At 56.6% G+C, this 14,952-nt stretch overlaps 1 protein-coding gene across 1 annotated transcript; it reads left to right on the top strand.

Annotated features, from left to right (window-relative positions):
- Positions 1-9,797: 9,797 nt before the first annotated feature.
- KRP23_3959 (Methionine synthase reductase) lies at positions 9,798-12,260 on the top strand (the record flags this gene model as incomplete). The annotated part of the gene is made up of 1 exon (XM_067888874.1): positions 9,798-12,260. The coding sequence occupies one exon, from the start codon at positions 9,798-9,800 to the stop codon at positions 12,258-12,260; it is 2,463 nt and encodes an 820-aa protein (XP_067748077.1).
- Positions 12,261-14,952: the final 2,692 nt, after the last annotated feature.

Below are 14,952 nucleotides of genomic sequence, written 5' to 3'. Positions count from 1 at the left end.
GAGGCCGAGGCGGGGCTCGATCCGGGGCCGGCGGACAGGAGGTGCGCTCGGTCCGTAGGGTCTGGTCATGTGTGTGTTGATGCTTCTGACGGGTTGAGAGCGTCGGTGGCGTGGTAAAGGCGCGACGGGGCCCCACGAATAGCGGTAGGTGCCGTGAAGAAGTGATAAAAGCGGTGGCTCTGTCTGGCGACGTTTGACGGGCGTGCGGCCTTGGTGGTGCGCGTTGAGTGACGTGATGGTGCGTGTGCGCGCCGCGGGAGGGTGGCGGGCGCTGTGTAGGCGTGGTGTGTGGTGTTGTTGGGTTTTGTGTGCGCCGTGATGAATTTTGTGTGTGTGGGGTGTTGTGTGGTTAAGCCGTCAGTTTGCCCGAGTGGTCTAAGGGGTTACGTTCAGGTCGTAATGTTTTCGAACGCGTGGGTTCAAATCCCACAGCTGACATATCCTTTTGCTGCACGCCACAACCGAGCATCACAACGCCTAGCGCACGCGCTGGGGCCTCTACTTGCCTCGGACGGTGCGTATCGGACTGTCCGCTGCCGCCTCGCACATCGGGACGGCCCAACAGGCGATTCGAACACCAGCACGCTAGGCCATTGACACACACACCGCAGCACGGCCAGCGTCGCCGCCGGGTCTTCAGCTTTGCGAATAACCAAACGGATTGGTATGGCAGCTGCCTGAGTGGCCAACACTCCGAGCGTATCACAGAAGCGACTGAATATCTTATGGGCGAGTGTGTCGACCGAAAAGCCGAGGCCGAGGCGGGGCTCGATCCGGGGCCGGCGGACAGGAGGTGCGCTCGGTCCGTAGGGTCTGGTCATGTGTGTGTTGATGCTTCTGACGGGTTGAGAGCGTCGGTGGCGTGGTAAAGGCGCGACGGGGCCCCACGAATAGCGGTAGGTGCCGTGAAGAAGTGATAAAAGCGGTGGCTCTGTCTGGCGACGTTTGACGGGCGTGCGGCCTTGGTGGTGCGCGTTGAGTGACGTGATGGTGCGTGTGCGCGCCGCGGGAGGGTGGCGGGCGCTGTGTAGGCGTGGTGTGTGGTGTTGTTGGGTTTTGTGTGCGCCGTGATGAATTTTGTGTGTGTGGGGTGTTGTGTGGTTAAGCCGTCAGTTTGCCCGAGTGGTCTAAGGGGTTACGTTCAGGTCGTAATGTTTTCGAACGCGTGGGTTCAAATCCCACAGCTGACATATCCTTTTGCTGCACGCCACAACCGAGCATCACAACGCCTAGCGCACGCGCTGGGGCCTCTACTTGCCTCGGACGGTGCGTATCGGACTGTCCGCTGCCGCCTCGCACATCGGGACGGCCCAACAGGCGATTCGAACACCAGCACGCTAGGCCATTGACACACACACCGCAGCACGGCCAGCGTCGCCGCCGGGTCTTCAGCTTTGCGAATAACCAAACGGATTGGTATGGCAGCTGCCTGAGTGGCCAACACTCCGAGCGTATCACAGAAGCGACTGAATATCTTATGGGCGAGTGTGTCGACCGAAAAGCCGAGGCCGAGGCGGGGCTCGATCCGGGGCCGGCGGACAGGAGGTGCGCTCGGTCCGTAGGGTCTGGTCATGTGTGTGTTGATGCTTCTGACGGGTTGAGAGCGTCGGTGGCGTGGTAAAGGCGCGACGGGGCCCCACGAATAGCGGTAGGTGCCGTGAAGAAGTGATAAAAGCGGTGGCTCTGTCTGGCGACGTTTGACGGGCGTGCGGCCTTGGTGGTGCGCGTTGAGTGACGTGATGGTGCGTGTGCGCGCCGCGGGAGGGTGGCGGGCGCTGTGTAGGCGTGGTGTGTGGTGTTGTTGGGTTTTGTGTGCGCCGTGATGAATTTTGTGTGTGTGGGGTGTTGTGTGGTTAAGCCGTCAGTTTGCCCGAGTGGTCTAAGGGGTTACGTTCAGGTCGTAATGTTTTCGAACGCGTGGGTTCAAATCCCACAGCTGACATATCCTTTTGCTGCACGCCACAACCGAGCATCACAACGCCTAGCGCACGCGCTGGGGCCTCTACTTGCCTCGGACGGTGCGTATCGGACTGTCCGCTGCCGCCTCGCACATCGGGACGGCCCAACAGGCGATTCGAACACCAGCACGCTAGGCCATTGACACACACACCGCAGCACGGCCAGCGTCGCCGCCGGGTCTTCAGCTTTGCGAATAACCAAACGGATTGGTATGGCAGCTGCCTGAGTGGCCAACACTCCGAGCGTATCACAGAAGCGACTGAATATCTTATGGGCGAGTGTGTCGACCGAAAAGCCGAGGCCGAGGCGGGGCTCGATCCGGGGCCGGCGGACAGGAGGTGCGCTCGGTCCGTAGGGTCTGGTCATGTGTGTGTTGATGCTTCTGACGGGTTGAGAGCGTCGGTGGCGTGGTAAAGGCGCGACGGGGCCCCACGAATAGCGGTAGGTGCCGTGAAGAAGTGATAAAAGCGGTGGCTCTGTCTGGCGACGTTTGACGGGCGTGCGGCCTTGGTGGTGCGCGTTGAGTGACGTGATGGTGCGTGTGCGCGCCGCGGGAGGGTGGCGGGCGCTGTGTAGGCGTGGTGTGTGGTGTTGTTGGGTTTTGTGTGCGCCGTGATGAATTTTGTGTGTGTGGGGTGTTGTGTGGTTAAGCCGTCAGTTTGCCCGAGTGGTCTAAGGGGTTACGTTCAGGTCGTAATGTTTTCGAACGCGTGGGTTCAAATCCCACAGCTGACATATCCTTTTGCTGCACGCCACAACCGAGCATCACAACGCCTAGCGCACGCGCTGGGGCCTCTACTTGCCTCGGACGGTGCGTATCGGACTGTCCGCTGCCGCCTCGCACATCGGGACGGCCCAACAGGCGATTCGAACACCAGCACGCTAGGCCATTGACACACACACCGCAGCACGGCCAGCGTCGCCGCCGGGTCTTCAGCTTTGCGAATAACCAAACGGATTGGTATGGCAGCTGCCTGAGTGGCCAACACTCCGAGCGTATCACAGAAGCGACTGAATATCTTATGGGCGAGTGTGTCGACCGAAAAGCCGAGGCCGAGGCGGGGCTCGATCCGGGGCCGGCGGACAGGAGGTGCGCTCGGTCCGTAGGGTCTGGTCATGTGTGTGTTGATGCTTCTGACGGGTTGAGAGCGTCGGTGGCGTGGTAAAGGCGCGACGGGGCCCCACGAATAGCGGTAGGTGCCGTGAAGAAGTGATAAAAGCGGTGGCTCTGTCTGGCGACGTTTGACGGGCGTGCGGCCTTGGTGGTGCGCGTTGAGTGACGTGATGGTGCGTGTGCGCGCCGCGGGAGGGTGGCGGGCGCTGTGTAGGCGTGGTGTGTGGTGTTGTTGGGTTTTGTGTGCGCCGTGATGAATTTTGTGTGTGTGGGGTGTTGTGTGGTTAAGCCGTCAGTTTGCCCGAGTGGTCTAAGGGGTTACGTTCAGGTCGTAATGTTTTCGAACGCGTGGGTTCAAATCCCACAGCTGACATATCCTTTTGCTGCACGCCACAACCGAGCATCACAACGCCTAGCGCACGCGCTGGGGCCTCTACTTGCCTCGGACGGTGCGTATCGGACTGTCCGCTGCCGCCTCGCACATCGGGACGGCCCAACAGGCGATTCGAACACCAGCACGCTAGGCCATTGACACACACACCGCAGCACGGCCAGCGTCGCCGCCGGGTCTTCAGCTTTGCGAATAACCAAACGGATTGGTATGGCAGCTGCCTGAGTGGCCAACACTCCGAGCGTATCACAGAAGCGACTGAATATCTTATGGGCGAGTGTGTCGACCGAAAAGCCGAGGCCGAGGCGGGGCTCGATCCGGGGCCGGCGGACAGGAGGTGCGCTCGGTCCGTAGGGTCTGGTCATGTGTGTGTTGATGCTTCTGACGGGTTGAGAGCGTCGGTGGCGTGGTAAAGGCGCGACGGGGCCCCACGAATAGCGGTAGGTGCCGTGAAGAAGTGATAAAAGCGGTGGCTCTGTCTGGCGACGTTTGACGGGCGTGCGGCCTTGGTGGTGCGCGTTGAGTGACGTGATGGTGCGTGTGCGCGCCGCGGGAGGGTGGCGGGCGCTGTGTAGGCGTGGTGTGTGGTGTTGTTGGGTTTTGTGTGCGCCGTGATGAATTTTGTGTGTGTGGGGTGTTGTGTGGTTAAGCCGTCAGTTTGCCCGAGTGGTCTAAGGGGTTACGTTCAGGTCGTAATGTTTTCGAACGCGTGGGTTCAAATCCCACAGCTGACATATCCTTTTGCTGCACGCCACAACCGAGCATCACAACGCCTAGCGCACGCGCTGGGGCCTCTACTTGCCTCGGACGGTGCGTATCGGACTGTCCGCTGCCGCCTCGCACATCGGGACGGCCCAACAGGCGATTCGAACACCAGCACGCTAGGCCATTGACACACACACCGCAGCACGGCCAGCGTCGCCGCCGGGTCTTCAGCTTTGCGAATAACCAAACGGATTGGTATGGCAGCTGCCTGAGTGGCCAACACTCCGAGCGTATCACAGAAGCGACTGAATATCTTATGGGCGAGTGTGTCGACCGAAAAGCCGAGGCCGAGGCGGGGCTCGATCCGGGGCCGGCGGACAGGAGGTGCGCTCGGTCCGTAGGGTCTGGTCATGTGTGTGTTGATGCTTCTGACGGGTTGAGAGCGTCGGTGGCGTGGTAAAGGCGCGACGGGGCCCCACGAATAGCGGTAGGTGCCGTGAAGAAGTGATAAAAGCGGTGGCTCTGTCTGGCGACGTTTGACGGGCGTGCGGCCTTGGTGGTGCGCGTTGAGTGACGTGATGGTGCGTGTGCGCGCCGCGGGAGGGTGGCGGGCGCTGTGTAGGCGTGGTGTGTGGTGTTGTTGGGTTTTGTGTGCGCCGTGATGAATTTTGTGTGTGTGGGGTGTTGTGTGGTTAAGCCGTCAGTTTGCCCGAGTGGTCTAAGGGGTTACGTTCAGGTCGTAATGTTTTCGAACGCGTGGGTTCAAATCCCACAGCTGACATATCCTTTTGCTGCACGCCACAACCGAGCATCACAACGCCTAGCGCACGCGCTGGGGCCTCTACTTGCCTCGGACGGTGCGTATCGGACTGTCCGCTGCCGCCTCGCACATCGGGACGGCCCAACAGGCGATTCGAACACCAGCACGCTAGGCCATTGACACACACACCGCAGCACGGCCAGCGTCGCCGCCGGGTCTTCAGCTTTGCGAATAACCAAACGGATTGGTATGGCAGCTGCCTGAGTGGCCAACACTCCGAGCGTATCACAGAAGCGACTGAATATCTTATGGGCGAGTGTGTCGACCGAAAAGCCGAGGCCGAGGCGGGGCTCGATCCGGGGCCGGCGGACAGGAGGTGCGCTCGGTCCGTAGGGTCTGGTCATGTGTGTGTTGATGCTTCTGACGGGTTGAGAGCGTCGGTGGCGTGGTAAAGGCGCGACGGGGCCCCACGAATAGCGGTAGGTGCCGTGAAGAAGTGATAAAAGCGGTGGCTCTGTCTGGCGACGTTTGACGGGCGTGCGGCCTTGGTGGTGCGCGTTGAGTGACGTGATGGTGCGTGTGCGCGCCGCGGGAGGGTGGCGGGCGCTGTGTAGGCGTGGTGTGTGGTGTTGTTGGGTTTTGTGTGCGCCGTGATGAATTTTGTGTGTGTGGGGTGTTGTGTGGTTAAGCCGTCAGTTTGCCCGAGTGGTCTAAGGGGTTACGTTCAGGTCGTAATGTTTTCGAACGCGTGGGTTCAAATCCCACAGCTGACATATCCTTTTGCTGCACGCCACAACCGAGCATCACAACGCCTAGCGCACGCGCTGGGGCCTCTACTTGCCTCGGACGGTGCGTATCGGACTGTCCGCTGCCGCCTCGCACATCGGGACGGCCCAACAGGCGATTCGAACACCAGCACGCTAGGCCATTGACACACACACCGCAGCACGGCCAGCGTCGCCGCCGGGTCTTCAGCTTTGCGAATAACCAAACGGATTGGTATGGCAGCTGCCTGAGTGGCCAACACTCCGAGCGTATCACAGAAGCGACTGAATATCTTATGGGCGAGTGTGTCGACCGAAAAGCCGAGGCCGAGGCGGGGCTCGATCCGGGGCCGGCGGACAGGAGGTGCGCTCGGTCCGTAGGGTCTGGTCATGTGTGTGTTGATGCTTCTGACGGGTTGAGAGCGTCGGTGGCGTGGTAAAGGCGCGACGGGGCCCCACGAATAGCGGTAGGTGCCGTGAAGAAGTGATAAAAGCGGTGGCTCTGTCTGGCGACGTTTGACGGGCGTGCGGCCTTGGTGGTGCGCGTTGAGTGACGTGATGGTGCGTGTGCGCGCCGCGGGAGGGTGGCGGGCGCTGTGTAGGCGTGGTGTGTGGTGTTGTTGGGTTTTGTGTGCGCCGTGATGAATTTTGTGTGTGTGGGGTGTTGTGTGGTTAAGCCGTCAGTTTGCCCGAGTGGTCTAAGGGGTTACGTTCAGGTCGTAATGTTTTCGAACGCGTGGGTTCAAATCCCACAGCTGACATATCCTTTTGCTGCACGCCACAACCGAGCATCACAACGCCTAGCGCACGCGCTGGGGCCTCTACTTGCCTCGGACGGTGCGTATCGGACTGTCCGCTGCCGCCTCGCACATCGGGACGGCCCAACAGGCGATTCGAACACCAGCACGCTAGGCCATTGACACACACACCGCAGCACGGCCAGCGTCGCCGCCGGGTCTTCAGCTTTGCGAATAACCAAACGGATTGGTATGGCAGCTGCCTGAGTGGCCAACACTCCGAGCGTATCACAGAAGCGACTGAATATCTTATGGGCGAGTGTGTCGACCGAAAAGCCGAGGCCGAGGCGGGGCTCGATCCGGGGCCGGCGGACAGGAGGTGCGCTCGGTCCGTAGGGTCTGGTCATGTGTGTGTTGATGCTTCTGACGGGTTGAGAGCGTCGGTGTGTTTGTGACTTCGAGCAATCTGCATTGAGCATCCAGTTTCCCCAGATTCGAATTATCGAATGCTTCTTTTACTAGGCATCTTCGCTTAGGTGAGAAAAACACTTTTTATTCACCCTCCCCGCATCATTCAGCTTCGCTAGCGCTTTTGCGGCGCCCAAATTCTTGCGTACAGTGAAGGCCAGCTCCATCGCCGAGGTGTATGGTTGGATTCTTCAGCGGGGGATCGCTAAACATCAGATGAATGGAGCTCACAAAGTGGTCATGTCTGTACCAGTACACAGCCGGTAAAACTGTATCAAAATGTTGCTCCGGAACGTATACCGTTTAATACTTCTTTGATCCGACAACTTCTTATATCCGACATCGCTCAGCAGCCAATTAAATCACAGCGAATTGCACTAGTGAAAACTACTTCTTTTATCCAACTGTACCACTAGTGTACCAATATTGCGGCTGTCACCACCATTCACTGCACTCTTGCAAGTCCAATGGCGAGCACAACTCTCTCACGACGAGGACGGCAACGCTGTACTGGGGGCAAATGAGCATTTGTAAGGCAGTTCAAGCGCCGCACTGAGCCTTACTGGACCAAGTTAGCAATTATCAACGACTTCAAAGCCAAGAACAACATGTCAGCAACGTTAGCGAAGTTCTATCCAGATTTAGTCGACAAGCAGCTAGAGATGAAGCGAAAGTCGGTCTATTTGTGGGAGAAACTACGTGAGCACATCGAGAAGCAGTGCGCCGATAAATCGAGTGCAGCCGCTTGCATGATTCGGCCTCTTGGAACAGCAACCGTTCTTCCAGCACAAGCGGAAGACGAGGTCGTATTGTGGATCCGAGCACTACGGGACGAGGGCGTGCCAGTGTCAGCTTTCATGCTGCAGAATAGGGTGCTAGAAGTAGCGGACGCGCTTCAGATTCCGCGGTCTATCCTGTCAGCAGAATACAACTTTCGACGAGGGTTCATTCGACGCCACGCCCTATCGTTTCGCCGCAATACACGCCAAGGCCAGATTGCACCGCCCGATGCAATGATTATAGCGGCAGAATTCAAGCAGAAAGTGCAGGCACGAATGGCTGATCTCGGCGTAGATAGCGTGTTCAACACCGACCAGGCTGCCGTGTTCTTCGAATACGATCCCAAGACTACTCACTCAGCCAAGGGGTCCAAGACCGTGTGGGTTCGTAGGAGAGGTAAGGACAAGGATCGCGTCAGTGCCATGCTGCTTGGAGACTCTCATGGCAATAAGTTTCCCCCGTATATTGTGGCCAAGGTACCCCCGTCGAATGTGCCGGCAACGAACGAGGACAACATCCGTCACCGTCAAGACTTTGGCATCCACATCTGGCGAGAGGTGAAGGAGCTACAGCGATGGTAATGCACGGCAACACCCGCGGCTGGTGGAATGAAGGCTTATCTGTGGCGTTTTTGGAGCACCATTTCGGTGATCGTGCCAACATGGCTACACCTGTCCTGCTGATGCAGGACGATCTGTCCGCTCACTGGACATCCACAGTCCAAGAATGCGCCGACCGCCTCAAGGTGGAGCTCACCAAGGTGCCTCCAGGCTGTACGGCTGTCTGTCAACCAGCAGACATTAGCTGGAACGGCCCGATAAAGGCTCGCCTCCGCGTTCGATGGGTTGAGAACTTGCGTCAGCAGCTAAGGGCCCCGCGAGAAGAAGGAGTGAAGTTCAAGTTGGTTGCACCAAAACGAAAGGACATAGCAAATTGGGTGGGAGAACGTGTCAGCAAAGGTTATCAAGAGCGGCATCTCCTATCAAAAGCTGAGCCACGCATGCAGTTCTGCCCCACCTCCACTCGACGAAAGTACGGTTGTTTTAGCTAACGATGTTGTGTCTCTTTTAGAGAGCGATCATATGATTGATACGCAAATTGGCCAGGACTCAGATAGACAAGATGTTATCTCGTCACAGCTTGGCACTGACTAAATATATGTAGCCACTCGTTTTCGCTTGACGCTATTTACTTGGGAACGCGTGTATGCATGTGCGTATGCACGTGTGCAAGCCCCTGTTTGTGGGCTCGGTGTTCGCTTTGGGAGGGCTCCGGGGTAAAACCCCCCTCCAGAACACGATTCTGACAACCATTTTTCATTTTGACGAGTTTTTCATCAAAACAGACATATCCCATGAAGATTGCAATTTTGCCTACGTTCACTTGCCCTACACCTATCCGAAGATTTAGTGTCGGATCAAAGAAGTATTATACGGTAGGCGGAACTCTCTGAAAAGATTCAACTGAGAGATGAACACGGCCGTCGATGCTCCCCACCCAAGCTTACCCGTTTTCGCAGCGCAGAGTTCAGCTTCCTGCGAATATCTCCAATCGCAGCGCTTCGGCGCCGAGACGGCATCCCGTACAACTGCCTACCCCGGTGACACTCGTCAGAACACGCGGACGTGATGCTACTACAGCTCCCCGCACAACTATGGTGCGCCAGACAACTACGGCTTGCCAGACGAATACGGCTCGACAAATAAGGAATCCTCGCACACGGGCGAGTACACGTGACCAGACAAGCGAAAGGGCTCGTCGTGCTGAGCGGTGGTCCATCGGCCTGGTGTAAACACTTTAGCTACCCCATCTTCAACCAAAACTACACGATCGACTCTTGAGTTTCGCATAACAAACGCATCCTAGGCTTGTGAACTTCATATTGAAAGCAGTACACAGAGTCGTTCGTATGTGCAACATTGCTCACAACGCTGCCTTCTTGTTTACCGCTCGCTATTCCTAGACGGCATCCTCCACGAAACGCGAGGACTAAAACTCCCCTATCTTTAGTGTTGTCTTCAGCACAAAATGAACGTGCACTAGGTAGTACTTTACGACAATCTACTCCGTTGCCGCTCACATATCGCTCAACTCTCAATCTCGGTCTTCGACGAATTCAATGGGTATAGGCGACGATGACACCACCGACACTCAGACGGCGCCTCGTCGTCGACGGTTCTGGTGGTCTCATCAGGTTGCAGTCTCTAGCATCACACACCTCGACGTGTTCTACGGGTCACGCACAGGAACAGCACAGGCCTTGGCGACAGAACTCGCCCAAAAGGCGGTCAAGCGTGGCGTCGTCGTGTCTTTGAATGAAATGAATGCATTCGACCCAACGCACTTTGACGAAGACGATGCCTACCACTCGATTTCTCGCGCCTCGGTCTTTGTCATTTCCACGTACTACGCTGGACCAGCCCCCAACGCCGAGTCATTTATTCAGTGGCTACGACTAGCAACTGAACCTGTGAAGAGACCAACAATCGACGTGAAATCGTCCGAAACAACAAATTCGTCAGCACAAACGGATCATATCGTCCCCCTACCTCCGTCGAAATACAATCGCGTGAGTCCTGCAACATCACCGTCGAGCGCAGCGTTCCAACACTCCCCTGCATCCCAATGCATCTTTCACCTTTACTGGAAGAACTTGTTTGGTGGGAATGGCGGAGCTACCAAGACCAAGCGCAAGAACTTGTGCGCGCGTCTCCAGTACGCGGTTTTCGGTGTCGGCAACTCGACGTATTTGACCTTCAACGCCATGGGTAAACTCGTTGACGCGCGACTTCAAGCGTTAGGTGCACTCCGACTGTGCCCTCTCGGACTTGGCGATGTCTCGAACAATATCAACATGACCTTTTCAAACTGGGAGGGACAACTACTCCAGCAATTGGCCCATTCCTCAACCGAGATGGGTGACAGCGTCCCCACCACGAACGCTAAAGCGACGCGAGCAGTGCCAAGGCCTTTGATTAGTGCTCGAAGTGCTGCTCAGCTGACCACCCCGCGCAGGTGTAGTGAGCTGATGGTATCTACTCAATCTCAGGGAGGACCGCAGCAGCGACCAAACTCAATTTTGAGAAGAAGTAGCAGCGTTACTACGAGATCAACTGGACGTGAAGGCCACTCGACTCGCGAACACTTTGATCTCCAACCAGTGGATCCGCTCTCGTTAACTGTGTTGGATTTAAGTGGCCGTCCTGTTCGGTTGCGCTTCCGCTGTCGCTACCTGACTGAAGAAGCTGCAAGAGTTAGTTGTAGTAGTATTCTACCAGGAAACACTCTTGGCTTCCCAGGCAAAGCTGCGTGTCAAAGTGCTGAGCATGTCTCTCAATCGTGGTTCACGCTGAAGTCCTTGTCGATACTGCAACACTCGGGTACAGAAGACTACAAACACTTGGCACTTTTGCGTTTATCAATTGAAGATCCTGCGTTGAGGTTTGCAGCAGCCGATTCCTTCGGCTTCTTCCCGCCGAACGCGGCGGAGCTTGTGGATAACGTTGCTCAGCAACTTGGTTTCGACCTGAATGCGTACATCGAAGTCCTAGTCCATGGCAAAGACTCGGATTCTTCATCGCTGGCGTCTGTAGAGTCAACAAGCGAGTCAATTCCGTTCCCGAACGTGTGCACTGTGCGTACGGTGCTTACAAACTTTCTGGAGCTACGGACTATTTCTCGCGAGTTCGTACGCTTGGCATCGGGCTTCGTGTCTGCACCGAAGGAACACGAGTTGCTGGAGACGCTCTCCTCCACTGATGGGGCTGCTGCTTTCAGACAACACTTCACATTAACAAAAGGAGGTGTGCTGAAGCTTCTAGAACTGGCACCAAGTCTTCGCATCCCTTTCGAGGTGCTGATCAACATCACGCCTCTGATCAAGCCTCGATTTCATTTGACTGCTACGCCTCCTCTTTACAATGGCCGTGAACTTGACATTGTCGTCCCTTTAAGAGAGCAAGATGACACTGACGGTCTCGTAGCTACGAATTGGCAGTACTTACTTACCAGACCGGAACCAGGCCAACATCTCAATGGCATCAACATTTACGCTCCATCCGCTCCACAAGCGCGTGGTTTCTTTGCCGAATCTGGATTTACAGTCCCATCGGATCGATCTGCGCCTATGATCATGATCGCCGAGGGTATTGGCGTTGTTCCCTTCCACGCGCTTGTACAGCAGCGTCAGCGTGAAGACGCTACAGGAAGTCCAATAAAACCGCCAGCACGCCATTCTCAGGGCAAAAACTTGCTGTTTCTAGGATGCACCAACAGGAACTCGTTGTTGTTCGAGCCGGAGCTGCTCGAGTTGGAAAAGAAAGGAGCCATCGAGCTCCACATTGCGTTTTCGGCGGATGCAGAAAGCCCCAAACAGCTCGTTCACAACCTCGTGGATGGAAATTGGCAGCAAATCCGGACACTCATGTCAAGCTCTGTTGACTCGCGTCTGTATGTCTGTGGGGAGGCAGCCATGGTGAGAGATATTCGCAACCTGGTTACGTTGAATTGCGACGACAACACAAATGGATGGTGCGAGGCGGCAGCACAGAGCAGACGCTACATCCAAATCGTAGTTCCGTGACTAAAGACAACAACCAAATTGCCCAGCACAAAACGAGGAATGGTTATTATTCTACAGCTTATCAATGTCATGGCTTCTTGCCTCTGAGAAGAGAGGGTGGGCTAAGATCTCGCTCAGAGATATCCGTGTGCTAGGATCGATCACCAGCATCCGAGATATCAGCTCAATGGCGGATTTCGACACTTTAGCCTCGTACCCCCAGGACTTAAAGACAGCCGCAACTCCGAAGCGTTGAAATGCACGGAACGAGCTCTCGGTCTTGGACGCGACGGTAATGAGCGGGGAACCCGTGAGCAGGATGAACCACGTGATACCTAACGACCAAATATCCGCCTTCACCGGGTCGTATACCCCACCCGCCACAATTTCTGGGGCCATGTAGTATTCCTTCCCCACACGCTCAACGCAGCGAGCGCTAGCATCTACCGACAACCCGAAGTCCGAAATCTTGCACTCGCCATTGTGCACCAAGACATTATCCAGCGACAAGTCTCTATGGGCGATTCCGAGTTCACGGTGCAGGTAGTCGACTCCAGCCAAGATCTGCTTCATGATTCCGATGGACCGTCGTTCGTCCACTAGTCCGTTGCGAGTGGTGGCACTGAGGTGCGTGTACAAATCCCCGTCCGCGCAGAATTCGTTAACGAGGTAGAGACACTGGTGCTTTTGGAAGTGGAAGTAGGAGCCGACGACGTTGCGGTGTCCTCCGTTCTTGGCGAGGAGGTCGGCGACTGCGCATTCCTGTCGTGGGTCGTCGAGTACGCGGTTGGCTGCGTACTGGTTCTTGAGGTTGTTGGCAGAGGACATCGACATCCACTTGACGGCGACGAGGCGTCTTTTGCCAAGTGGAAGCAAAGGCAGATTGAGTTGGTGGCTGGCGGAGGGGACCAGTTCGCACTCCGAGACTTCTCCGTAGAGGGCGTCGCCAATCTTCCGTCGGAAGCGAAGCTGAGACGTCGACATGGCAGTTGGTAGCAAGCACTCCGAATCGGTTGTGAGCCTGGCACCGCGGACGCGACTGTGCGTGTCTTCGCGCCGCGAGACTGAATCGATGAGTCGAAGGAATCAGCTCAGCTCGGGCTTCCTCCAGCCGGAGATTTGGTCTTAGAGAGCAGTAGTCTCTCCGACCAGAAGCCGGCGAAGTCGTTGAGCGGCATTACCATTTCAACCTGCCAGCAAACGCGCCGGCGCTGCAGAAATTGGCGGCGTTTCCCATTGCCGACGGATGAACGATGGCCAGTCAAACGCTGCAGAGAGGAAACCAGCGAGCAAAGCCGACGCGGCACGATCTGCTTCGCGACTACGAGACTCGATCCAAGCCAGAGCGCTGGACCTCTCTGTCCGCTGCGACCACCACCTCCGCACTCGAAACGGCCTTGTGCTTTATTTACGTTTGTGTTTCCTGGTCAGGTCTATGAATACCGATGAGATGACCGCAGGGCCCACATTCTTTCGTGGCTGTTTGGCCATGCAAGGACCAAAACCTGTCGGATTGGGCCAGCCAAGCGCCAGCGTTCATCCGGTGAAATTGGCGACCAAACCGAGAGCCCAGTCGACTACCAGAGACCAAGCCACAAGTCGCTTCCAGCGAGCGTTGGCGGCTGTGGACCATGCAGATGTCGGTCACAGAGGGCGATACTCCGTCGAGCGGGCTCTTGCGTTTCGAGAATATTGCGCACGAACGTCCCCCGCGCGAGTTTTCGCAGTTTGCGTGTTGACGCCACTGCCTGCGCTCGTGGTGACGCTCGCAGTGGACGTGATCCCGCTGGTAGATCCTTCCAGAGGCTGGCGAGCGAACTACGCCTTCTTTCTGAGACTCTTCTGGCAGGTTTTCTTCACGTGCATGGGAGGCGTGTGGCAGATGAAGGCGATGGTCACAACCGGAAGTATCACGTGGAAGGGGGCGCTTCTAGTCGCAGTATGCACAGCAGGATCGTTCGTCGGTCTCCAGGTACTTGTCTCCAGCATGTGGGGATTCCCAGTCCCGTTCTGCCTGGTGCTTACCGTTGGGCCCTTTGTGTCGCTCTTCTTGCTGTTCTCGTTCCTTGTCATCGGATTTGGTAAACTGGCATCGTCGGTAACGCTGCGCCAGCAGATTAAGTTCCATTTACAAACAACGGCAGTCGAAGGCGCCTTGGTCTTGATTTACCCAACGTTCAACGCCGTCTTCACTTGGGCTTCAGGGACGCAGCAGACGCTGCTTATCTGCGCTCTACCCGTCCTCAACTTTACGTTAAAGTATGCAATCGCTCGTAGTTCGCCGCATCTGGAGGAGCGCACGGCGACGATTGTCGTGTTCTCCGTCGAAGTATTTAACACGCTGTACACGTCGATTTCCATGCAAGTTACGACGTCTCCAGTCACGATCCCGCTCCTTTTCCTCGTCGATGCCATCTCGATCGGGATCGCCGTTCGCTCAATTTACTTGCAGACGAAAGTCGTGCCGCAGCCTACAGAGAGCACCAACAACAATTGTCTGGAAGACCTACCGACTAGACTGCGAGCAGCTGTTCAAGAGACTCGAACGCGTGGGTCAAACTTGCAGGTTGTTCGTATTCGGGCTCCAACTCCGCTACCAGTGTCGAAAGAAAGTCAGGAACTACTTGAAGAACTCAGCAGCATGAGGAGCAACGGAGACCGTCCAAGGCAATTAACTCGACATCGCTCGACCTCGTTTCGACCATCATCGAGT

Source organism: Phytophthora ramorum (genome assembly GCF_020800215.1).
Source record: "Phytophthora ramorum isolate Pr-102 chromosome Unknown Phyram_PR-102_s0003, whole genome shotgun sequence".
In the NCBI taxonomy this organism is placed as follows: Eukaryota; Oomycota; class Peronosporomycetes; order Peronosporales; family Peronosporaceae; genus Phytophthora; species Phytophthora ramorum.
The sequence above is the reverse complement of the archived record's forward strand: the minus strand, read 5'-3'. Positions and strand labels throughout refer to the sequence as shown.